This window comes from Pollicipes pollicipes, unplaced genomic scaffold (genome assembly GCF_011947565.3).
Source record: "Pollicipes pollicipes isolate AB1234 unplaced genomic scaffold, Ppol_2.1 Scaffold_100;HRSCAF=115_pilon_pilon_pilon, whole genome shotgun sequence".
In the NCBI taxonomy this organism is placed as follows: Eukaryota; Metazoa; Arthropoda; class Thecostraca; order Pollicipedomorpha; family Pollicipedidae; genus Pollicipes; species Pollicipes pollicipes.
The window spans coordinates 1-25,865 of NW_023595852.1; the positions used below are offsets into that span (position 1 = coordinate 1).

The 25,865-nt window shown below is 46.7% G+C and overlaps 1 protein-coding gene across 1 annotated transcript; it reads left to right on the plus strand.

The window, feature by feature from the left end:
• Positions 1-6,507: 6,507 nt before the first annotated feature.
• Positions 6,508-11,624, plus strand: LOC119099151 (transmembrane 9 superfamily member 2-like; the record flags this gene model as incomplete). Its single annotated transcript, XM_037225754.1, has 3 exons — positions 6,508-6,652; positions 7,162-7,342; positions 11,450-11,624. Coding segments are annotated over 3 exons (501 nt in total), but the record flags the coding sequence as incomplete, so codon positions are not given.
• Positions 11,625-25,865: the final 14,241 nt, after the last annotated feature.

Consider the following 25,865-nt stretch of genomic DNA (forward strand, 5'->3'; position numbering starts at 1 on the left):
CAACAGTGGCAACTATATTTCGGTTTATCAGTAAGTTTGGCTAGTAAGGCAAGGTGAGGTTAGCAAAGGTAGTGAGGTGAGCTGAAATTAGGTAAAATATGGTAACATCTCATCACCCGCAAAATCTCTTTGTTTCATTTCCCAGCTGCGTCAGCAATGGTTTGAAAGATATAATCTTAAACAAGCATGCACATTATCCTCATCCTTCATCCTGATATGTGAATAGTCACAGCTGGCTCGCCATGGCTGAGTGTGCTATATGTATCTTATATTATGGACAAAAATATTTAAACGATGAGATATGTGTATTTCCTCTACTGTAGCAGCATTCGCACTCAATATTTGAAACTAAGACAAAAAATAGCCATAACCATACACCATCGTTACAATACTCATTTAGTTTTAATGGCATATTAATTACGATGTACCTGTTGTAATCACAAGTTAATTTTGCGTCTAAATAAACATAACTACATGTATATTTGAATAGCACTGTTTACCTACGACCACTGAAATTATTTTTTCCCATTTAGATAACTCAATGAATGTAAACAATGTCGATGCCGCGTCCCATGCGAAACAGGGGAATCTTTTTCGAGCACGCCCATGGCTAATGGTAAGTATTTGTAAAATTTCGCCAAAAAGTGGTCTGTCAAACAAGCTTTCCTCCACCAGACATGCCTCAAGAGTGCAGCCGACAGACTATACAGGCTCGCTCAACTTCCGCAAAGCCTATACTGAGCGTTCGCGATGGATACGATAATGACTAAGATGCACTTCATCACTCACATACATCACGCAAGAAACTTACCGGCCGTTCATTCCTTTCTCCGCCTCTCTATACCTGCTCTGACCTGCTCCATACCCACCGCCACAGATTCCACGCCGCCTGCATGCCACGCGAAACGGGAAGAAAACACAATTGTAGATCAAATTGCGTTGCAGTCAAGGTGCTATACAACCTTGAGGGAAATGCTCCACTTTTACATTGGGTTTTTAACTGAAATAGCAACCTTTTGATGCAGTTCACGTCCTTTTAAAGACCTATGTCCTTTTAAAGACCTAAAACCCTCTGACTCCTGAGTTTTACGCCCGCAAAAGTGCAAAAATACTTTTGGGAGGCCTCTTCATTCACCTTGGTATTGATGTTATCATAGAAACGCCATACGATTACCGTTTTATTACAGGCTGTATTCTGCTAATGGTCAGAACAGCATGGCTGCTGATACATTTGCAGGAGCGACGATGCGGCACTTATGATACAATCCGCGGAAGGCGATTTGCTGTTACTAAGATTTCGCTGCTGAATGAGTGTCGCGAACGTAAGCGTTAGCACTTTCGGGTTTGGCGGCACTTGTCACCAGCGGGGCATTTTTCATTATTTCTAGACCATAGGTCAATGCTATAATAAGAGAACGCCATTGTCTGCAAAAAGGACAACACCGAAAAAACGTTACTCTCCCGAACGTTGTAAAAAAAGAGGATGCGACGGCAAATCCACCTTTTTTCTCCTGCCGAGGATTTTTTCTCATACTTGCATGTTCCTTGCAGACAGCTCGGTTAGCGCATTGTGTACCGGAGCCAAGACCCTTGCACGGGACTATGGGCTAGCGCGGCATTATAAAATCGAGGGTATACTACAGTAATTATATACACACACACACACACACACACACACACACACCACACACACACACACCACACACACACACACACACACACACACACACACACACACACACACACACACACACACACACACACACACCACACACACACACACACACACACACACACACACACACACACACACACACCAACACACACACACACACACACACACACACACACACACACACACACACACACACACACACACACACACACACACACACACACCACACACACACACACACACACACACACACACACACACACACACCACACACACACACACACACACACACATATATATATACATATATATATATATATATATATATATATATATTACTTAACATTTAACACATATTGTAGGGCAAATTAAAATCTTGAACAACAAAATTGTGTTCTTAAAGCACGAGCTCTTCAGTCGTATTACCATAAACCCCCATTGGGACCTTGTTTTGAAGGGAGCTAACGGTGAAATGTGGTATTGTAAGTGACGACCCGGGAAAATTGCGAGGAAACCTGCAATTTGATAGTCCCGCGGGTTGTGCAAATGTGGCATCAAACTTATTTGACATTGGAGTATGAATCAGGAGCTTAAAATGTGTGTGATCACTGGTGATGCGTGTCAGTGGCTTGTATTAATCTTGATGTGATGGGATAATGTGCGTGCAAGTGGTTTTGTATCTGGATTGAGAGAGAGCAAGGTTTGGTATTCTTTTAGGGCAATATTCTAATGACTCCCAATAAATGTTGTCTATATGTACCTGCCTCTTTCTTAGGTTTGCGCTGAAACATAACGAGCTAGCGATCGATAAGGTAGCGACAGGTCGGCACAGCTCATTAATGCACATGCTTGGATAACAGTTCACATGATACAGCCTCGAAAATTATCTGTCACTTAAGAATCAGAAAATATAGTGCTGTGATATCATGAGCCTTGTGCGCACGGGCAGCCTCATCATTTCCTTGCATTTCGCTCATCTAGCCGTTACCACATACACTTGTCTTGTCTCCAGCGTTGTGCAAGGTCAGCAGGTTGAATGTCATTTCGCAAGATGTAATATGTTCCTTTCATACCTGTGTTATTACTCGTGTGAAACAACATTCTGAGCGAAGTGGCCGATGGCTGCAGTATGTTGCATAGCTGTGGAAGCAGAATACATGTTTGCATCTTTGTCACCTATGTTTTCTGCATTCCCCAAACAGGCTGAAGCAAGTGATGCTGCCTGAATGGTTGTGTGCTTTGCTTGAAAAGATATTTGTATATTATATCGTGCGTGTTTTACCAATCCATATGTCGCATGCGGAGTTATTACAAGAATGCACGCTTGACCCATCTTTTCATGATGGAATTGACTGTGAAAGCAGCAGGGATTGCAGTACAAAAACCGTATCATTGTCTATGGTGTTATGCCACAGTACAGCACTGAGGTGGTGGCACGATGACACTGTTGACCCGTGCCAGACGCAACGTACCACATTGGTTGACTACTTTATGTCAAGCCTATCAGATAACAGTTTATAAGTTATGAATGACTTGTAACAACTGACTTAACAATGCCAAAGGACTATCGCAAGCGAGAATGTTGTTGCACCACAAAGGTCATATCAGGGTTAACTAGTAATTGGATAAGTAATCCTAAGCAGGCAAAGCATTCTTGGAAACCCAACCTTACCACCTTTACCAAAGAAGTAGCGCTGCTTTGACAATTAATTCATTACAATGTTACATAATTATTGATTTTGGCCGGCAAATGCATTTTCAGTTACAAATAACAAAATAACTGCTGTGCACATCACATGGTATCAATATCAGGACTACAGCACTGCAGGCAAGGTATTGTCGACAATATAGCATTGATATCCTCAACAGTTCTTGACAGGTTTCGGTAAGAGATTTATGACGCTATATGACAGTCTTCACAGCATATTGAGCTTTGATATTAATAATCTACCCTAAAAGCTGGCGATCGCTGCATTGCGTTCGTCAAACAGCCCAACAAAGCTTCCCTTATAGGGAATGTTCCACATTTGTGTGGCGTTTTTGAACTGAATTAGCCACCTTGAGGACATTTTGACGCAGTTCACGGATATGCCCTTTTTAGGACCCGAAACGCTCTGGTTCCTGAGGTTACACACCCGCAAAGTAAGAAAAGGCTTTTATTTACAGCCAACTTCAAAATCGCCTCTCTCATTAATGACGCCATAGAAACGTCATTAGATCCCCGTGATATCCCGGGTGTTTTTTTTTTTGTTTATGGTCAATACGGAATGGCCGCTGATACATTCGCAAAGTCGATGATGCTGCACATGTGGTACAGTCCGCGGAAGATGATTGACTCTTGGTAAGATGTTACCGCTGAATGTGTGTCGCGAACATAAACGTCAGCAATTTCGAACTGTGCGGCATTCGTCGACGAGGTATTTTTCCCCACTCCCAGGCAGTGACCTGTTTGCGTCGGTGCGAGATGCCAACAGAAAGTGTGGTGTGTGTGTGGTGATCGCAAGACAAACGAGAATCACTTGACTGTGTTCGCGTAAGTACTTCGCTCCCAATCTGTTAAAAACGCTTCACGCCGAATATGTCCGACGTATCACCGACATCACAGCAATAAGCTCAGGGTGTGCACGTCTCAATATCGCATGCAGTTTCGAGTACGGTGTGTGGTCGCTTTCAATTTTTGTCAGTTTGAGGAATGGGAATGCAATTATAGCATGTCCGCCAAAAATGCCTTCAAAATTAAAACAAAATCAATGAAAAGCAGATGCGCGCGGTAGATGAACAGCGGGTGCAAGTGCTAGAAGCTGAGCTGACGGTTGCCACCAATTTGAGAAATGGTTTTGTTTAGGTAGTTTATCGTTACAACAAAAAATATACACCATGTTAATTTTGAGAGTAACTGACTAGGCCCAAGTATGGCACATGGGCGCAGGTTTGGCACACAGCTGTTGATGTTAGATGGGTGTGGCAGAGTTGATGTTTTTCAGAGTGGGTAGACAGGGATAACAACACTGCCACTTCACAGCCCAATGTGAGTGATGTCAAACACCTCCGCATGGGATATCTCCTACCCATTTTGTGTGTGAAATATGGGTAGTAACATTGTTCTGACATTTTTGAGGGAGTTTAATATTTCCTGCCCTGCTTCCATCTCCTACCTTTCTCACTAAGTTCATGCAGGTAGACCTTGGCTATTTGATGTAATCACTTACATAAACAGATATGTAAGTTAACATGAATCTTGGCAGTCAGGCTAGGACCAGGGATATCAGTCTCAAGTATTCCGGCAATAACAGTACTGTTTGGATGTTGCTGCCACTATTTCAAAACACTAAATTTGCTTAATATTCACTAAAATTGGTGACAGTCATGCACCACGCTCAAAGCCCGTACAGTTCATGGGTGCATCGCCTCAGCTTGAATGGCTGATTTTTGGGATGACAAGCATTTCAAAATGTGTCAGGCATGTTTGGCAGCCTGGATGTTGCCTGTAGTCTGTATTGCTAATGAATTGGCACTTTGCACAATTATCAAAACACACCCTGCAGGCAGATATTTTCAGTTTGCATTACTCATTTCAAGTGGAAGATGTCCATTGTGGTGTAAAGTAATCAAATTTCCTAATTATTGTGATCATTTCAGATCCCCGGCTGAACAACCACATGTGCAGGAGCGGCTTGAAGCATCTCGCAATAGTGTTGTGGCTACTGGCCATGGAGTGTACCAGGCACATTTTTCATCAGAAGCTTTCTCCAGCCTAGTAGCTGAAAGGAAAAGACTGAAGACCAATGCTGTGTCATCGCTGCAGGGTTGTGAATGCCTGTTCTTCATTTCTTTTTTGCCGGACCCTTCTTTTATAGCCTTGGCATTCAGGCTTCAACTTAGTTGACGTAAGAACACACATGACATTTCTGTGGCTATCTTTCGTCTCATTGATTTTTATGGCTTCTTTCAGTCATCGTTCATTCATGCATTTCAGAGTGGCGTCTTTAAACAAATGTCTGCGAGTTAGTATACTGTGAAATGCATGACAGGGCATTCAGACATTTACGGGGCACAGTCATGCTTTCTGTGTAGCATTGGGGTAGATTTATGATGTGTTTGTCTTAAAGGGTGTGATATCAATGGTTCATATCACCTAAGTTGACTGAGGTCTTCATTTCTGACATCAACAGCCATATGATGCAAGTAAAACATTGTTGTGTTTATACTTGGAGCACATGTAACATTGCTGCCCTATAACCTGTGCGTTGTGTGGCAGCTTTGTTCATTGCTAATCTTACTGATCATGATAGTTGATGTACTTAATTGTTTTCAGCACAGGGAAGGTGTTCCAGGCACCCCAGTGCTTCCAGCGTATACACCATCTCCAAGACCAGAATCCAGGTCAGAGTGTTTTCTTTTGGGATTGGATTCTGAGCTTTAGCTCAAGTGTGAGTTATTTTTCGTCAGTTCGTCAATTTGAGCGTGCTGCGGGATTGCACGGCTCGTGCAGCCACAGCCAGACCACGCTGTGACGCTGCTGTGGTGAACGGCGTGGCCGCGGTACGCCCCGTGGCATTGCCCCGCCACCCTGCTGGGTGCTGGGCCTTACTGGCAGCCAGCCAGCTGTGCTATGGGTCCGCTTCTTGGCCGCGTGTAGCAGAGCTGTCGGGCATCTTGGGTCTTGCAGCTTGATAGCTGGGTTCATGTGCGTGGGCCGGCTGGATCAGAATACGGAGTGACAGCCGTCCCTGGCCGTGGCTGGGAAATGACAGCTGTCCCTGACCGGGCTAGGGAGTGACAGCCGTCCCCGCCCGGGGCTGGGGAGTGACAGTCGGCGGGCTGCCCGTCAGATCGAGCCGGGAGACGACTCTCAGGAGGGTTTTGGCTGGAAGGTGGTGTACGGCGACGTGTTCCGTCCGCCTCGGCACGGCATGCTGCTCTCCGTGCAAATGAACTCAGGTGTCCAGGTGCTCTCCATGACGCTCATCACACTCGGTGGATGACTTGCGGCCGCTATGGTGGCCCTCGCGCCTGAGCCGTATTCGGGCCGGCCCCGCGGTGATGGTTGTCCGCACCATGGTTGACACTGCAATGACACTGTCTTCACGTCTGGCGTTCTGTCGAGATGTGGCATTATTGCCGGGACTGCGCGGCACCCGTCATTTGATGGGGATTAACTACATTGACTTGGTGCTCTGCGCTGTGTGATGAGCAGGCGGCCTATGTGTTTTGTTGTTGCTGTTAAGGACTTTTTATTTTTTGAGAACGCGTTTGAATAAGGTAATGACGTAAACATATGCCGTTCATTGTGTACTGAAAATTAATCCGAGAAGTTAAAATCTACTGCATAATTCCCTCAATCAACTGGTTTTTGTCCTGCCTGTGTTGCGTCGATGACCTGTACCAGCGCCGGCGCTGGCTTCTGACCTCCTGCACCAGTACCGGCGCTGAACTTCGACCATCCATATCAGCGTCTTGTGGTGGTCTATGACCGGCCCCTGCAGTGTTCGCGTGCCTGGGCCTCCTGTCGCCGGTCAACCGCGGCTTGCTGATGGCATGTGGCCTGGTGGTGTGCGTCTGCCTGGGTACGCCCGTCGGCTACGTGTCTGCCCGAATCTATAAGTCGGGAAGTGGCGGCGAAAAGTGGGGACTCGACGTGCTGCTGACATTGACACTGTGCCTGGGGCAGTGTCCTAGAATTGCCGACTTTGGGTGTAAATCTACACATTATGAGGAGGAATTTTTCACTCCCTTCCCCCATATTTTATGTTAATTTTTCACTCCTGCCTGGCATTGTCTAATCGCACATGCCACACCCCTATTTCCCTTTCTGAGGTTTTCAGATGTCACCCAAAACCGAGCTCACTTGAAACCACCAAGCATAAACGAGGCTCCGCAGAACCTGGACACCTATGGCTATGTCTTGCCCCACCTACATCTGAATCATGCCTATGTTTGCACAGAGCAAGGGCGCCAGGTAGCTCCAAGCCCAATAACTTTTTTTGGTCTCACCACCACACGACAAAACCAGAGCCTAGTGCAAACACCAGTAAAGCCTGGTAGATAATTTTACTCCACGTATTTATTTTTTTCCTGAGGAAACTTGGCACTAAATTGCATCACTGCCGAAACGCATGAGTGAAAAGTTCAAGAAACGTCTTCTAAATCAAGCTTACAAGAAGAATATCACCATTTGAGCACTTATATCAACAGATTTTAAGTCAAATCAGGCGATTACAAAATGTTGCGAGAAAAGTACCAGTCTTTATATTTATTTAGCTACTTTTGTTTTTCTTGGTATCATACCAGTGTGATACCACTTTACTCTTCCTTCCATTTCGATTGTCTTTGGAGGTACCATGTGCTGCTTAATATTTTGACCAATTTCTCTGGAAGATGCTGCAACTGCAAACTTGCACGTATTTAATACATCAATTGGATTAATTCGCAAGCCGCCCAAACATGTTTGATATGCTCCCAAGTGTGAACAATTCACATGGAATGAAGGAGAAGATTTGAAGCACGGACCTTATTTTTGCCGCCATTTTTGCCCTCTTAAACCTTCGGCTAAGCGTTTTCTTGGTTCATAGCGGTGCTCAATAATGATAAATCCAAGCTTTTCGAGTGTCTGCCCCACCAGGCTACCTGGCAAGGCTATTCTAATGCTGCCATATACAGCCTTGGGACAGACCTCACGCAGCTAATACCGAAGTGTTTGATGACGAAATTCTGCCTTCTGAAGATGTGTATCATGCACACCTCTTACTTGTTTCGGATTTAATCTCGAAGGTTGGTGGGCATGATTGATATTTATATTTGGGGGTGGGTCGGAGGACTTTGTCTGCCAGCAGAACATGCAAAGGCACCGAATTTTTGTCTCTGGGGGAGCAAGAAGAAGCCAGTAAGTCTCCTGTGGGCCAAGTAATTGCTTACCTTACCTGCTTTCACCACATGATTGGTAACTAGAAATAGCCATTTTCTGTTTTAATGTATCGAGTTTTGCCATAAGACAAAATATGATGCCACAAGGTATGCAATGGTCTTGTTTTGTTCCATATTCTTGGTTATTTGCCCCAAATTTCTTAAAATGGCCCCTCATGGCTGCTTTAACCAGATGTTTTCTACAGTTGTCATGGTTTGCTGACCGGCAAATGACTATACTGTATATATGCACGAAATTTTTAACACATGGATACTCTCAGCTGCATAGCAGTTATAATACGAGTTAAATATTGGTATGTAACGAGTAGTCAGACCACCCCATTTAAAATGTGAAGCCAACATCTCAAACTTTGTCATTAGATATGAGGAAACAAGCCCGAATAGATGCGTTTGCTGCAGCCGAAAAGGCAAGCAGCAATACTGACATGGTCATCTAAAAGTTACGTTAGTTTTGGAGACGAGAAATTGTTTTGTGGAGCATACCCATTATTGCCCTTGACATAGATTAACCATGACAATCAAAATAAGTTTTTCAAAGTGATTTAAAGTGTTTTGATTTGTGTGTTGTCAACTTTGTCTGATGGCAGCAAGTATACACAAATGAAATTAATAAAAATGCAATTTGAAACCCGCCAAAAATTAGCTTTAAATATCATGTTTTTATCACAGGTGCCGCTGTCAACAGATAGATGAGTTAAGATGATGTTCATGACATGGGCTACTCTAAGTTAGGTTAAGTTGGTCAAGTGCATGGCAAGTGGCAATAGGAATTGTGCAAAAATCAGTAACTCAAAACTGCCGCTGTGATACAAACGGGTTGTACAGGATGAGATGATGTAAGGGCTCTTCAGCTTAGGCATAGGCTACTTTCATGGAAACATGCACTGGTATTTTGTAAGAAACAATGACAAAATATTTTTTTCCCTGACCCCATCTTAACAGAGGCCAAAAGTATGTCTATTGTGTTTGACTGGGTGATGGGCTGATGCGTAGGAGTCCAAGGTCTTTTGTTTTAGTGTGTTATGCTTGTTGAATTTTCTTTTGTTATTTTGTCATTGAATTCCTTTGCATTGTTTTTTTTTAAAGTACTCTGGAAGGGAATTGAAAAGTGCAGCATCAAATTATGGGTGTTAATAATTTGCTATGCTCATAATACTGTCTTGAAATTACTATGTTTTAGCACGCGCCGGGTTGACCGGCTAGATACCCTTCGCTCGGGTGTGGGTGGGGGTCAATTCCCCCCCTCCCCCCTCTGATATTTCGTGAACTAAGAAAGCTAGAGACATCAAATTTACAAAATGTCTTGACCTATACGTGAACTCACCTAGGTTAAGGTTCCAGCCTCCTAGGTCATGACCTTCAAGTCGAATAAGGTCAAACAAGGTCAAATTCCAGGTTGGTTTCCAAAGCGCCCCTAGGGCCTAGGCAACTGTCTCTAAGCAAAAGGCCACAAGCCCATTTGAGCTCATTGACCTTGTTTGACCCTTTGAAGGTCATGGTGACCAAAATGATACAAACCTGCTCTGCGTTTTGCGTTTGAATAAGCGACAAAGATTACGCGAGGCAGTATGTTCTTAGACGAAACGTTCGACCCGGGTCATCTTAGGTCAATGGCCTGTTCTGATCTCTAAGAAGTCGATTGAAGATGTATAGTGCGGTTCCTGCTCTCAATAGACTCGAAATGAGCACCAGGAACTATTCCATACAGCAAGCCCCAGTCAGGTTGGTTTTGACCTTGGTCTGATCATCATACCTGACCTTAGGTCAACGTAATTTGCTTATTCAATATTTGTGGTGGCTAAGAAAGCATCTCAGAGATGTATGTCTTCTTCAAACACTCTGTTGTTGTATCAGATTGAACGATTCCCTAGAAATTGCCTTCGCTGAAACCATGACCTAACTTTGACCTGCAGTATGTTTCTAAGGCAAAATGTTCGACCCGGGTCAGGGGGGGTCAGTGACCTTACAAGCTACATCTAAAATGTGTATGTCAAACGATCTGCTTTGCAATTTTCTGCAACTACGCAAGCGGCTACACCGCGCCGTTCAGAAACTATTCGGGAAAAGCCCTCGGGGGGAGGGGTCAACTTGCTCCCCCAACCGAGCGCGTGGTAATATATTCTGTTTCACTTTGATGGCCTAAGATGTAAAAAAACGAAGTAGTTTTATCGGGTTCCTGATATTACGTCCATGCCAACTTGAAATAGATGTCTTAGTTTGCTGAAGCATCAGTCACGAGTTCATTAGTTCCACCTTTTGTGACTTGATTTTTTCACTCCCGCATGGTCATTTTGCGATGGAATTTTTCACTCCCACCCTAGTTCAAAAGCGACTCTAGCTCCCTGGCCTGGGGTGAGCCGTGCCCAGCTGCAGCCGCGCTGCCGGCACCGGGCCGTCACTCTCTTCGGGCTGGGTATGCGCCGGCGTGGACGAGTCGGCGCCGGGCCGCGCCCACCCGCCGCGCTGGCACAGAATTTGCACCGTTCATGTGTGCATCCTATTTGTGCGATTTTGGCGTCGCTGTAGATTCAGAACTTGATGGAAGCACACTTGGGCGTGACATGTACCAAGCTTGGAAAATTGCCACGTTTGAATCGGCTGATGATGCGCTGTGTGTGGGAGGCTGTGCCGCTGAGTCCTGCTCGCAATCGCAGCAGAGTGGGTGAACGCGGCCAACGTAATCGTGGTAATTGACATTGCCTGTGCCCCACAAATAAGAAATCACTGTGCTCAGGGGTCAGGTGAGACGTCTGTTCCGCTGGATGCCGTAGCTATCGGGGGTGGGGTCGGGCCGCTGTGGAATGCGTCTCTGGTGCTCCCACTGAGCCCCTGCTTGCCATCCGTCCGCAGGATCGTGTTCAGCATCACGCTGCTGCTGAACCTCGTGCCGTGGGCACACAACTCGTCTGCACCGCCGCCATGTCTCACCATACTGACGCTGATCGGGCTCTGGTTTGGCGTGTCCGTGCCGCCCACTTTCTTTGTCACCTACTTCGCCTTCAAGAAGCACGCGCTGGAGCACCTGGTGAGCGCTGGGCGCGGACGGACGGCGGCCGCGCGGCGCCAACGACGGCTGCCCCCGGGCGCTGGGCACGGACGGGGAGTGGCCGCGCGGCGCCACAGGCGGCTACCCTGGGGCGCTAGGCGCGGACGGGGAGAGGGAGGAGGGGGGGGGGGGGGGGGGGGCACCACGCCGCGCCACCGGCGGTTTCCCGCAGGCATATATTTTTTCGTAAATGCGTATCCTAGCAAACGCCAACAGTGGTGTTAGAAATAGTGCTGAGCGAAATGTCCCAGCTATTGATGCTCTCGCAAAAACGTTTTGTCTTGCCAAATATCAGAGGTGATGAGAAATATATCTGTAATATCATTTTGTAAATACGGTTATATTAACTGTAGCCCAACAACTAGCTTTCAAGAACAAGAAGAAACATGGTTTTGGAGCGGGAAAGTTGAGGCCACTAAAACCTACATTGTCGAGCATATATTGGATGAAAGCGATGGAAATGCAGCGAAACTTCCCCAACTGTTTTGCGTTTGCCTCTTCCTTCTATTTTTATGCTTTTTTTGTAAGAAGTCTAGACGTCAACAGTGCCGTCCAATGGTCATAAGATCGCCACGTGGTCCAGGGCCTTAAGACCGTATTTCGTTGAGGGCCTCGACTTCTCGGGCCGCGGACAAATCGCAGCTGGGCTAGCAATCTTATGCCGGCCCCTTCTCTTGCTGCTTACTTTGCCGTAAAGACGTGGATCCTTACAAAACAGCACGTCATACTGATGAAAATCCCGCGGAATGCAGGCCTCCGTGAGGAATTTTGGACGATGCAATATCTTCGATCTGATATCCAGTTTCTGACCCGCTTTTGACACTCAGTCTTCAGATACCAAAGGAAAACATAAAGACATAGGAACCTACATGTACTCTTATAAATGTACCTAAGGCACCCACATAAGGAGAGAATGGGCATGTAATGTAACGATTGAGGAAATGAACATTTGGACCCAGACCTAGATTCAATTGCATTCATTTATTGCATCCAAACCTCATGTTTACCGCGCCCCAGGTCGGTCAATCCCGCGCTCAATGCTTTCCTCAACAAATTCGGTAAAACCAGAGCTCTGATGGGAACCTATGACCACTAAACATTATTAGTAACTCCACACGCTCCTGGATATCCGTTCTGAAAGCAGCGGGACCTAAACCATGTTAGTTATACAGGGGCCTAGATTGCTAGTTTATTCCATGTCCTAACTTGTATAAAGAACGACGTAAAACCGGAATCCCGGATGATCCCACGATAATACCCAATGCACAGGATCCGAGTTGGAGCAGACAGGTCTCGCGCTACGTCAGCTGACACCTCCCATCATTTCTTGGAACCCCGTCGGCTGTACTCTTTTAATGACATAGCCTTTAAATGAGATGGTGCACTGTACCGGACATCGCTGACTTCTTATGGCAATGGTACAGTGGCCCTCACACAATAATCTCGGCTAAACACTCGAGGACCTACAAAACGTGGACGGTGATATGAACGAGATCATCAGCTCCAACACGTCATGCAAGTGTATTCAGATCGACAGAAAACACCTTAGCTGACAGGAAACGACGACAGTTTAGACACATTCCGTCTAAATCAGACATAACGCCTTCCGTCCAAAGGACTTCTCACAAACACAGTAAAGCAACATTCACAAGCTGTCCAAGTGGTTTATGCAGCCAAAAAGGAGACTACACCTAGCACAGCGTACAGTTTCCCGTCCGCAGGCAAACACATCGTCATCATAAAACCATCAAATACACCATCACATACCATCGTCGCACATCATCGCATCAAGCCACCCCCGCTTCCATAGCCATAACGAAGACGAAGACTAATCAAGGTTAAATCGAACTCCTTCCCAGCCCTACGCACAGCAGCAGCCTGAGCCGGCCGGCACCCGGTACAGGCAGTGCAGGAAGCGGCTGGGCGCCCCATGATAAACATTGTAGGTTCCTGTGTGCACCACCTCTATTCTTCAATACATGCACACACCAGATATCTTGCAGACTTACTCAAGCACATTTAGACTTAGATGCCTGCCATCACCTGAAACTCTGCATTTGGAACGACTAAAAAGGCCTCAGATAGTAAAGCCCCACTAAGCCTAAGCTTGTAGCTATAGGCATTTACTGAGAGGCCGGGATATTTCCAGGACAAGGCATCTGAGGAACATGCAATGATCATAACACTGAAATGAGAGAAAACAGCCTGCATGAGAACATTTATATGGTGCGTTGTCTGCTTAACTACCCAACTTGCCCTTCCATGACCTCAACTTGACATAACGTGTTCTGCGACCCTGCGCTCGATTTTGCTCGACGCAGCCCTTCAGACTGTGCGGCGCTGCGGCACGACGCTGTCCCAGATACCGCTGGTGCGGGTGATTATCCCTTCCGGTCTTCGGAGGACGACCAGCGAGCACACGCTACCGTCCACGAAGTGGACAGGCTTCCCGCCTCTCCGGCCGGGGGACGGGGATGTGGCGGCCACGCTTCTCCGCCAACCTAGTTGACATCGCGCATAGAGCTGGCTCTGACAGGGGGGGGGGGGGGGCGACAGAGGACGTGGGGGCGCACCAGTTAGTCATGAATGCCGACAGCGCCTTGTGCCATGTCGGGTCATGCTTAGGGTGATCGTCTAAATCTTGAAGAATGGACTTCTGCATCTTGCCTAGGAGATCCGACATGGTGTTGTGCGCACCGGCCGTTGGGTTAGCCACAGGCGGTGGGGGATGGGGGGACGCTGCGGACCACCGCGGGCGTCGACAGGTCAAACGATCTGACGTGACGGGGGATCCACAAAGTCATCGCCATCGCTGTCGTCATCGACTCGGTCCCTTATGTTCTCCGTGAAGGGCTGAAGGGCTGACGTCTCAGCGGCCTTCTTGAACGGTCCTGGCGTCGGCTCTATGGCGGGGCTGGCCGCCGCCCTGGCAAACCATCCAGACGGTGTGTCACGTCGTCCTGCCAAGAAAGAACACTCAAATAATCCTCTGAAAGTCGGCTGTCATTGGAAGAACGTAAGATGCGTCCTCCCAAAATTATATGCAATCTACAGAGATGGCTGACCTTATCATGGCTGACATGGTGTCTGGCCAACTATTTCAGAGTGATCCTGTTTGTAAGCTATGTCATTTTTTAACTTTCAATGCCTTGAAAACATTTAAGTCTCCCACAGTTTTTCTCAACATGTTTTGACCTATCATAAACACCCACTGCAAGTATTCTTTGCAAAACGTAGTGCAGCTTATGTGAGGAACACGGACGGTGGAACAATGACCAGAGTGCTGATGTTCTGTAGCAAATCACCTTGAGATCTCACACTCTGCACAGAACTTCAAAACCTTTCATCCTAGCCGTCATACTTTGGGCAACCCTTTCCACGCACGGGGTATCTGGTACTAGGATGCAGTAGCGAGATGTACTTCTGTGCTGATGCTCCTGGGACATGTATTTCTAACCCCACGCTTAGTTGTGGTCATCAGTATCTTTTGGCTGAGCCATCTGTATCTCCTGCACCCATAACCTTTAGTACCATGCAGCAAGCATTAGAATGCATGAGCGGAAATGATTGTTTATTTTTGGTGTCTATTGTCAGGGTCTGCACAGATTTCGAAAGTTTCCTATTTTACTATCTACAAATCAATGGTTACATCTAAGTTGTAAATAGGCATGTGAGACCACAAGTATTCATTTGAAAGCATGTTAAAAGCATGCTGGAACCATGAGCATGTTACACTTGGGTTTTTGTGAACCAAAGCCAGAACGCTATTTCATAGCAGCCAGTGACATTTCATTATTCAAGCATACATGTCAAAATTATGAAATATAGATGTCATCACTGGTTGTGCTCATTTAAATTCATCAGCAAAAATTCAATGCACTGTGCTTCTTGAAAAATATAGGTGTTGAAAAATAGTCTTGTTATGTTCTATCTTATTGCACATGTATTCAACGAGTTATTTCTGAGAGAAAATCATTTAAATGTAACAAATGGTAACATCAATATAAACCCAGATTGCACAAAACACAAATGTTTGACATGTCCGGGGTAAGAGATTATGTACAGCAAAGCAGTGACATCATGGGAACAACTTAAGCACACACCCTCTAAATCCAAGACCTCATAGTTTAGCACACAGGTGCCACCAAATCCAATGGTAACAGAGCCAATGTTTCAACGAATCGTTATATCGCCAAGGTAGTTTCAGGTAGACAAATGCCGAAAAATCCCTTCACACATCAATAATTTGACGATTCAGTGTGATTTGGCCTGGCTCAAGTTTCACATTCCAATGTGAAGATCCAGGCACCGATGTCCTGTAGGTGTCCAGCGAAACGGACTATTTTTTCTGACTGGATGCAGACATTTCGTGTTATGACAGCTTCAGTTAGTAAACCTGTGCATCACTTCCTATCACTGTATGCTTTGTACTTTGTCGCTTTGTACACTTTTTTGCCAAATTTACTGTCAGATTAATTAAAATAGCCAATTTTCCATCAAAACAGCAGTATGTCAAGAAAAAGGAACACCACCGTATATTACAATATAATGTACAATATAGTACCAGCAAAATTACTGGGTATGCACTTAGAGTTCCGGGCGGTTACACACATGGCCAATACAAATGTTATGATACACAATAACTGTTTAAAACCAGACCCAATCTACCCGATCACACCCAAAACTTACCTCTTTGAGCATGACCAGCCTGCAAGGCCTGCCCCACGCAGGGATGATCAGTCAATAGCAGCACAACTAAATCCAAAGAAAGACCCACACAAAATGCAGACATCCCCCAAGCCCCATAGTAATGCTGTGATGCTTAAGTCCAACCTATGTTATAGAAACACGTTTTCGATACGTAACTTGTGCGCCGGAAATGTGGTGAAATATGACATCCCAGCCGGAATCGGTCAGCACTATTCCTCACGTTGTTTACATGGATTGCCTAGAAACGCATGTACGAAAAAATATATGCTTCCCGCGGGCGCGCTGCGTGGCTTGACCGCTGCAAGGGGCGCACTGAATACTCCAGCACAGTAGTACATGTATCACCTGTTAACACAGCAATGTGTAGTCATGGGTTTGACTATGTGTGGTACTCAGGATAGTGGCCAGTAGTCAGAAAACAGTTGGTAATCTTGTGTTCATATACAATGCAGTATTTAACTAACTTTGGCATCGTCTCACTCTTTAAGAGATTGGACTCAATCCAGAAAGTTCTTATTTCAGTTCCCCAGAACGAGCAAAAAATTGTGATTACAATGAGTACCCTTCAAAGAATGCAATGGATGCCATGTACCTGGCGGTGACTCCCAGTAACCTTTGTCCGCCCCAATTTGTATGTTTGCCTTGCACGCGCGGCGGTGGGTGAGCGGGAACAGCGGAGTTGTTCGCCGTTTTGCCCATGGCTGGGATGGCCTGCATCCGGTGGCAGTGGCCGCTCAAGGCCAGTTGACGTCAGAGGGCGGGATGGACTCTGCCGAGCAGTGTGGCATGTGAAGGAACGTCATAATTATCCTACAGATGGTATCCCTACGATCAGACGTGCTCAAGGCGCATAACAGGTTCTGCTATTTTGGACACTGATCCCAGAAATTCATTTATGGAAATTGGTTTAGACAGAGTTATAGAACGTCATCATTTGGCGGCTTGGTGTAACTAAGTGGTGAAAGTTTTTCTGTAATATGGTGTCTGTGCTTGCTTTTATTTTGCCTTTTGTCAGAATTATTCTTGTCTGGGAATCGTGTTGCCAGCAACGGAAGTCCACGGTGATGGATGCCAATGTGAATCAGTTATGACTCAACTTTGTTGCATGGCTCCAGAACGTCTCGCGTCTACAGCCGTGTCTCCGACCAGTGCATCCTGTGGCCGGTGAAAGTGTCGAGTACCTTTCCGCACGTGCGCCCGCTCCTAGAGGTCAGCGTGGACAAGCGTATGCAGATCACTATCACTGGCCCGTCAGAGCACTGTGGTGTGGCACACCCAAATGTGCACCGTGGACATCGGCCGAACGAGAGTCGAGAGAATCTGACGAACAGCCGCACCCGGCACGCCGATTCCAGTAGTTACATTTGTCATGATTAGCTAACCCCGCTTTGCTCGCCCTGGCGGGCGTTAGTCATTGTCCATTGAAGATGCGTGCTCCTGGTGGAATATCATGTGATATTTTTTGGTGAGTAAAATGTTAGTTTTCGTTATCGTTGGGTGCAAAATGTGCCTTGCCAAAGATGCGTTTGCATGTGTTACCCACGTTTTGGGGATTCACAAAACAGGCTGAACAAGTGAAGACACATTGGTTGCGTGATTTGCTGAAAGTGATTGCTATATTGCATACTGTGTTTCTGGCCAGTCGCATGCCAGATGTAGAGTGAATACAAGAATGCGCACTTGACCCATCTTCTCATAATGGAATTTATTATGAAAGCAGTGGGGGATAGCAGTACAACAACCATATCATTGTGTGCTATGCCACGCCACAATACAGCGCTGCAGTAGGCCACAATGACACTGTTGACCAGTACTACTTCACAATGTACCACATTAGTTGACTGTTCTATGTCAAGCGCGTGAGAAAACAGTTTGTAATGTATGAATGACTTAACAGCCGATTTAACGCTGTCAAAGGACTATTGCGAGCCGGAATGTCATAACACCACAATGATATTATCAGGGCTAACTAGTGACCGCATAAATAATCCTGTGCAAGAAAAGCACTCTTGGTGGCTCAACCTTACCACCTTCACCATAGCAGCAACAATGATTTGGTGATCAATTCATAGCAATGTTACAGATCCATTGTCAATTTTTGCATGTGACTGCACTTCCAGTTACAAAAAACAAAGAAGGCAAATACTGCGTACATCACAAAATGTCAATGTCACGACTACAGCACTGCAGGCAAAGGCAGGTGGACAGTTCAGTATTGACATCTTCGACAGTCCTCGGCAGGTTTCGGTTGGAGGTTCACCACACTACATGACGGTTTTCACAGTACATCGTGCTTTTTATGGTGCAGATCCTTAACTATCTACCAAAAAAGCCGGCGATTACTGCGTTGCGTATGTCAAACCGTACACTAAAGCTCGTCCTACGACCAGTGCCAAGATAAAAATTCACAACCAAGCCATTCACTGGTCGGCCAGCCAACAGAGCACTCGCCACCAGAATGGCCGGCGGGCGTCAGCTTTAGCGCGTTTCGAGGTATTCTTTAGGTCTGGCTGCCAAATGCTGCCAGGTATTGCTGTCGTCACAAAACCATTCCATGACACCACCAAATGATGACGTAATGGGGCGCATTTTTACAAACCTCGACGTTTGCTACTTATAGCCGTTTTTGAGCGTTGAAAGCTTACCAATAGTTACAAGCAAACTTTTCCCATCATATCTGGTGCTTATCTCAATATCTTCAAATGTGAAACATTCCCTTCAAGACCAGTACCAAGGCAAAAATATACAAACAGGCCATTCACTAATCAGTCACCCGACACAGCACTCGCGAAGAGAATGGCCGGTTGGCGTCAGCTCTCGTGAGTATCGAGGCATTCTTTACGTCTGGCTGCCAAATGCTGCTAGGTATTGCTGCCGTCATAAAACGATTCCATGACGCCATCAAACAATGACGTAATGGGGCGTATTTATACAAACTTTGGAATTTTGCTTCTTACGGTCGTTTTTGAACCTTAAAAGGTACAAAGGTAAACGAAAATAGGTATAAGGAAGCTTTTTTATAAATGGTGCTTATCTCAACATCTTCAAATGTGGAACATTCCCATTAAGATCTCAGTTTACATGAGTCCAATATTGCTTTGCATAAATCATGCATCCAGCGACTTTTGAGCCACATTTGTTACTCTCTAGGCTAGTTATGTGCCTGTTTGACATGAATTTCGGTAGAATTTCGGTAATCTACGGGTAGCTACAATGCCTTTAGTTTGAAACAAAAACTTACGAAAGAACAGGGCCTCCGAAAGACTTCGCCGGTCAAAATTATTTGAATAACCGATCGTTTGGCATACATTCAAAAATGAGCCTTGTAAGGCCGCTGAACCATCGCAGGTCAAAGATGGGCCATGGCTGCCAGCGAAGGCAATTCCTGGGAAATCATTCAAGGTGATGCAGCAACGGAGGGTTGGACGTAACCGTACCTTTTTTGGGATGATCAAGTTGACAATTAAAATAGGTTTTGCGGCTTTACATTTAACTTGGGTCAGCTGTAATGGTCAGACGGAGGTTAAAACCAAATCGTTTTTCATTGGAGAGATTACTCCATAGCGTAGTTTTCGGTGCTTAATTCGAATTCCTTGACAAGCAGGGACGTCACTGGCACTTTATCGTTTTCGTGAAAGTCGGGCGAGTTAAATTGCCTAAAATGACCCGGATCAGCCCTATTTTGTTGGAGCATGCCTCCTAGCCTAATTCAAGGCACTTATTCAACCACAAAAATCAAGGTAATCTTCACATTCTGGTCACCATGACCCTCTTGAAGGTCAAATAACTTAAGTTACCTAGACTGAAAAGCAGTAACATCTTGCTTAGAAGAGGAATCGCGGTTCACAGATAACACAGCGTTTCGGACACGGAACTGGATTTTGACCTTGTTTGACATTTTCTGACCAAAGGCCCGCAATCTAAGCATTTCAGAATTTCACACATGTGAGTTTACGTGCAAAGGTACTTTCTCTTAGAATATGATGTCATCAAGCTCCAATAGCTTTTTAGATATAGGGTGTCGAATTAAACCCGCACCACCCGCCCCACACGAACGCGTAATATTCAGCCAGCCACCCGGATCTGTGCGTCTAAAATTTTGTGGTCGTCCTTACTGCTTGACCCCACGTTCAGCGTGTTCAGTCTCATTAGCACTGCAGAATATCTATTTATCAATTAGCCTCCTTTCTCACCACCAGAATAGTCACCTGCCTTTGCCTATGCCAAAAGTTTGGATTATACCTAACTTTTTGGGTAACTTATACTTGATTTTTCTGACAACGAACCAAAGGACCGCTCCATTTACTCTCCTTACACTCATCTCAAAAACCGTTCGACAGTTTGTGTTATCACTGCGTTTCCACCTCATGAGTGCTCCAATGACTTTTCATTTACAATGGTTTACCACATTGATCAATGTTGAAATGACTAGCTTTCGATCTGCGTTGGTTGAGCCGAAGCCGGTTTATAAACGTGACATCTGTGTCGGATCAGAAATACATTAAGGTTTGGAAGTTTCGATGCCTTTTGACCTCAATTAGAGTTTCGTGAAATTTTCTTTTTCGTAGATATCGATTTCGTTGAAATAACTCATAATTTCTGTGTCTCCTTCTGCATTCCGCTGTAACCCAAGGTGCCTCCAGAGATGATCTAAGGGCAAACACTTTTGGTTTTCCCAAATTGGCCCAGGAGTTACAAGCTCTCAGGTTGGAAATCCCCATCGCCGACAGCGGTATCGGCTAGGCCGCCCAGACTACGGTTAAAGCACGCAGAAGACAATAGCTGACCCGCAGGATGCTCTAGATGGCCACCATCAGACACTATTAGTCGGTGGCGTAGCCTGAGGTTTGGCCCAGGAGAGGGCGAAATCGGTTCATAGGGACCCTTTCTGACAAGCCGCCGCTCTTCGTCGCTCTGGGGCCCTGCTTTTTATTCGGGAAAACTTTTTAGGCCAGGCATTCTATTTGAATGGCCTGGAGCCGGTTTTTTTTAAAACCGTAGTGGCGTATTAACTGCCAAAATTTAGCGGGGCCTTCGGCCCCAAGGAGCACCACGACCTCCATGAGCGGCGGGGGGGGGGGGAGGCAACGGTTTATAGAGCCCTCTGCCCTAAGCTACGCCACTGCTCTTGGTCAACCGAAGGCCCAAGGTGATCAAAAGGAGACCCTACCAGATGCGTAGGGGCCTCATGAAAATAAGAAAACCAAGCTATCTTAAAAGGAGGTCCGATTAAAAAGACCAGAGGCGCCACGGGGCTAAAGGGGATATCGTTGCATGGAGGTCCATGTATCTAACTTCAGATGCCTTTGAAAACGTGGTTGGAAATCCCATGACAGAATTTTCGACAGGGAAGGGGACGTAAGGTCACAAATCTGTTTAGAAGGTCTTTAGATCTCCTTGACACTTTTGGGAAAAGTTGGTGGCGTGAACCGTTGAGGATAGTGTCTGAACGACGTTCGTTTGAAATCGGATGTCGTCTCTGAATTGGAATGCCAACACCACGCTCACTTCATAGATGCTCTGTGGGAAACGTTTGATCATTCCTTAAAAACACTCGTACAAATTCCTGCCCTTGCCGCTTGCACCCTTAAAAGTGTTTGTGGGGGTGCACAGATACACCATTATTGGAATCAGTAGGGAGTTCGATAGGTGCACCTGTCATATACTTCTAGAAGCGTTTAAAATGTGTACACATTTTTTATCAAAACCTTCAGTGGAATCTATGGGGTGTCTGACGCCGTCCAAATGCCTGAAAAACACCCCACGGTAATTTATATTTCTTCCAGTGTAGCACGGCATAGTTTTTAGATGTCTCAGATATTAAATTTAAACGCGCAAACGTTCAGTACGCCTTCCATAACGGTGTCGTTTCATGACCGTGATGTGAAGTATCTAAAGCGTCTGGTGGCTGCTTAGCTGGTACTATCCGACACCTGGATCATGCAAGGAGTCGATCGAGACTCCAGAAGTATTTCATCTAAAAAATATGGCCAGAAAGAATGAGCTTAAAATCATATTTGCACAGGTTAACATCTGGACGTCCTGGTGTTACTGGGACTGTACAACGCGCTCGTCTGCTGAGGCCATTCGGCGTCGGCGCCCTCTGCGCCGTACCCTGGTATGCTGGCGGACAACGCGCAGAATCGAACAACGTGCATCTGATTTCCCAGGCGCGAAGCTTAAATATTCCACTATCGGTACCCCGGGAAGTTTACATCAAGGCTGCCCATGATCCGGGGGTGTTCGAATGTCGGTGGGAGTGGAATCATCGAGAATGTCATGGTAGCCTAAGAGTAACTGTTATTGCTTCCGACAAAATATGCAGCAAACGTTTCATCCAGCTGCCATGCAAAGCACGTCAGCCAGCCGCGCCATTGGCTGAGAGGACAGATGACGTCACCGGCCGGGCGGGTTCGTGACACGACTGAAGATCGGCCTCAAGTGTAGATGCAATCAGGACGGGCGAATGAGGGGATGTGTCCGTCTAAATAGTGCACGGGGGAGCCGTCTGCCCCGGGAAATGGTTCTGCCGTGTCGGCGGCTGCGCTGCCTTTGGCGTGCTGATTGGTGACCATTGCTGATGGTGCTTTTCACGTGTTGCTGACGGCGCCATGGTGCGGGCAGCGTTCGGCTGATGAACACGGGCGACCAAGCAGTGGCAATGACGCATGTGAAGATGGTGTCTTTTCTGTTGGTATACGATCAAACCACTTCCGTTTTCGTGCGATGCGTTGGGCGAATAAACGTCAGGTGGCATGTGAAGCTGACGTTTAACCTATGACCCGATACGCACATGGTCACAGGGGTGAAAGATAAACGACGATGGAATACCCATATTTCTGGCCAAATTCATAAGCCTTAAAAGTTTTTACTTATTTTTATCCGGGTTTAATACGGACGTGAGGAAATGTTTACCTTTACGTCTCATCACCAAACACTGAACAGGGTACAGAATGCGACATACCGTTGTCTGCATCTCATCGCAGGCTGTAGTTTATGTCATGCAGGCGGACGATGAAAGTGGAACTCGCCCTAGACACTAACGCTTTAGCACAATGCCGGGAAAAGGACAATAAATATTGCGATTGTCGATTGATTGATTGTGGCTGTGATTGATTGTGTTAGCTCACATGATTGATAATCTCAACAGAGTCAGGTTCGGCAGCTGAATGGTGGTCTCGCTACGGGCTGATGGTGTCGTGTTCTGGCTGTCGTGGTCTGTTCCCTCTCCGTGTTGTTTTGCTACGGGTGACTGGCTAATTTCCAGCCCCATTGCGGGATGTCTCCGTCCACTGATTGATTAGCGGGGCTAATTAGTTTAATCTCAGCCCCCGTGGCCAGGTCATCAGGCCAGCCCGGGGCGGTAAACAATAGCATCCGATCAATGGCTGGGTCGAGTCAGGCTCATCTCGGCCTGAAACCTCACCGCCTGGCACGCCTGGCTACTGGTACAGGCTAACGAGCTGCGATAGTGCTGATCAGGTGTTACCGTCCAGGACGCTGTAATTACACGGCACTTTAGGCTCCCTGTCATGGGGAAATAGTTCGACCCGGCACAGAGCTTTGCTTGATCTTTAGATATACTGTCGTGAATGAGTGCAAAGCTTATCGTTAAATAGCCATGAAAAGAGAATCACATTACTACCGTTAACCGTGGTACAGACTGTACCACTGACCGCACCAGTGGTACCGGGTCGTTTTCGGGCCGAGCGCCGACCGGAACTGTTGTTATCAGGTCAGGAGAGATGGAAAACCTTCCAATTTACTGAACACAATCTGTGAGAATAGACACTTTTGCAGGCTGTTGGGTGTCATAACCTCGGAAAAAGGCGACGATTGATATCAAACCTTCAAAGAGGCGCCGGTCTACGATGCACTCTCCAGCCCAGCGCTTAAAGCTCATAGCGAAAACTCCCAGCGCTTCCAGCCCAGCGCCCAGCGTATATACTCGTCAACGTTGGCATCCGGCGAGTTGACGCGGATCACGTGCCGGCACATCAACACGGGAGAACTGATACAGATCAAGTACCGGCACATCAACGTGGGAGAACTGATACGGACCACGTTCCGGCACATCAACATGAGAGGGCTGACACAAACTGTCTACCGACACATCGGGTTGGGGCGAGCTGATACGGATCAAAGGTCAATGTTGTGTGGCTTCGTGGGGCGAGGTAATGCAGATCAGGGATCAAGATCATGCGATTTCACGGGGTGCTTTCAGGTGACGTGGCATCATCACTTGGAAAAAAATGTCGGCATGCACTGAATTGCGCCGGCTTTGGCCTCGTCCGTATGCAAAGCTTGTTGCTACGATAGCCCTGATGGGAGGGCACTGGACTTGTTGGTTCGCTGTTTGGTAGATCTGTGGGTTCGGATCCCCGAGGCGGTGCTTACGTGGTTGGTCTTCGCCTGTCAGCTGGCCGGTGGTCGGGAGGGTAGGTCCGGCGCGGAGCGAGCGTGTCATGATTATACGTGGCACGCTGGAATATTGGCAGCAGCAATTGTCCACTGAACTGGAACTGCCCTGATAGGAAACTGGAGTCAGATTTTTCGCAGCATGCTGTGCTTAGCAACGACTCTGATTCCAGACATCATCCCGAAAAGCATTATTTTAACATTTGTGCTGTAAACTAGCAACAAGGACGCAGCAAAAACGTGCCAGCTTCGTATGCCCTTATCAGACAAGTCTACCCAAAGGATTATCGAAGAAGAGTAGCTGAGTAAACGATGTAAATTATGCACAGGTGCCTCCCTGAGCATGCATTCATTCTAGAATATTGGGTGTGGGATCAGCATGGTTTCTCGCCCTCTCCACCTCCTGAGAACGAAATTGCGGAATTGGTGAAGATAGCGAAAGGTTATCATGTGATACCTGAAATAAAGAAAGAAATGATAGACTTTGCTGCTGTTTAGGAAGCAAATTTTGGGTTTATTCATTTATTCTAACGACGTCGCCGGCGATCGGTCGCGGACCCGGCCCAGCTCCAGCCGTCAACTCGTTCGCGAGAGCTATGGGCCGCAATGCTCATGGGGATCAGGGGACGACGCAGAGACTCTGGTGGGACGTTCACCAATGACATGACACTGAGTTGTACTTTCGCACCTCGCTCCCACTGTGCTCGTTTCGTCTTGGTCGTTCCCTGATGCAGCCGGCGTTATAGATTACGGTTCCGAATGGCGGAGGAAGCTGAATACGTTGTTGCTGCCCGGGGAAGTCTCTCTTAGAGCAGGGGCCTTTCCTGGGATGACTGGCCGGACGCGTTCGGCATGCTTGCTATTGGCACGAAGAGCCGTTCACGTGAGCATTTTGTAGCTGGTTCAGCGTCGCTTGTGGCGTGGCGTACGCGTCGTTAGGCCATGCTGAAGACGTGTTTGATCGTACGGACCAAGTTTTTAGCACAACAGGGGCCGTTTCGGGTCCGCGCCGTGGGCCTTTGGCAGCGTTGAGGTCGCTGTCACCTCTTTCCGGGGCCATTTACAAGCCGCTGTGGACGGTGTGTGAGCAAA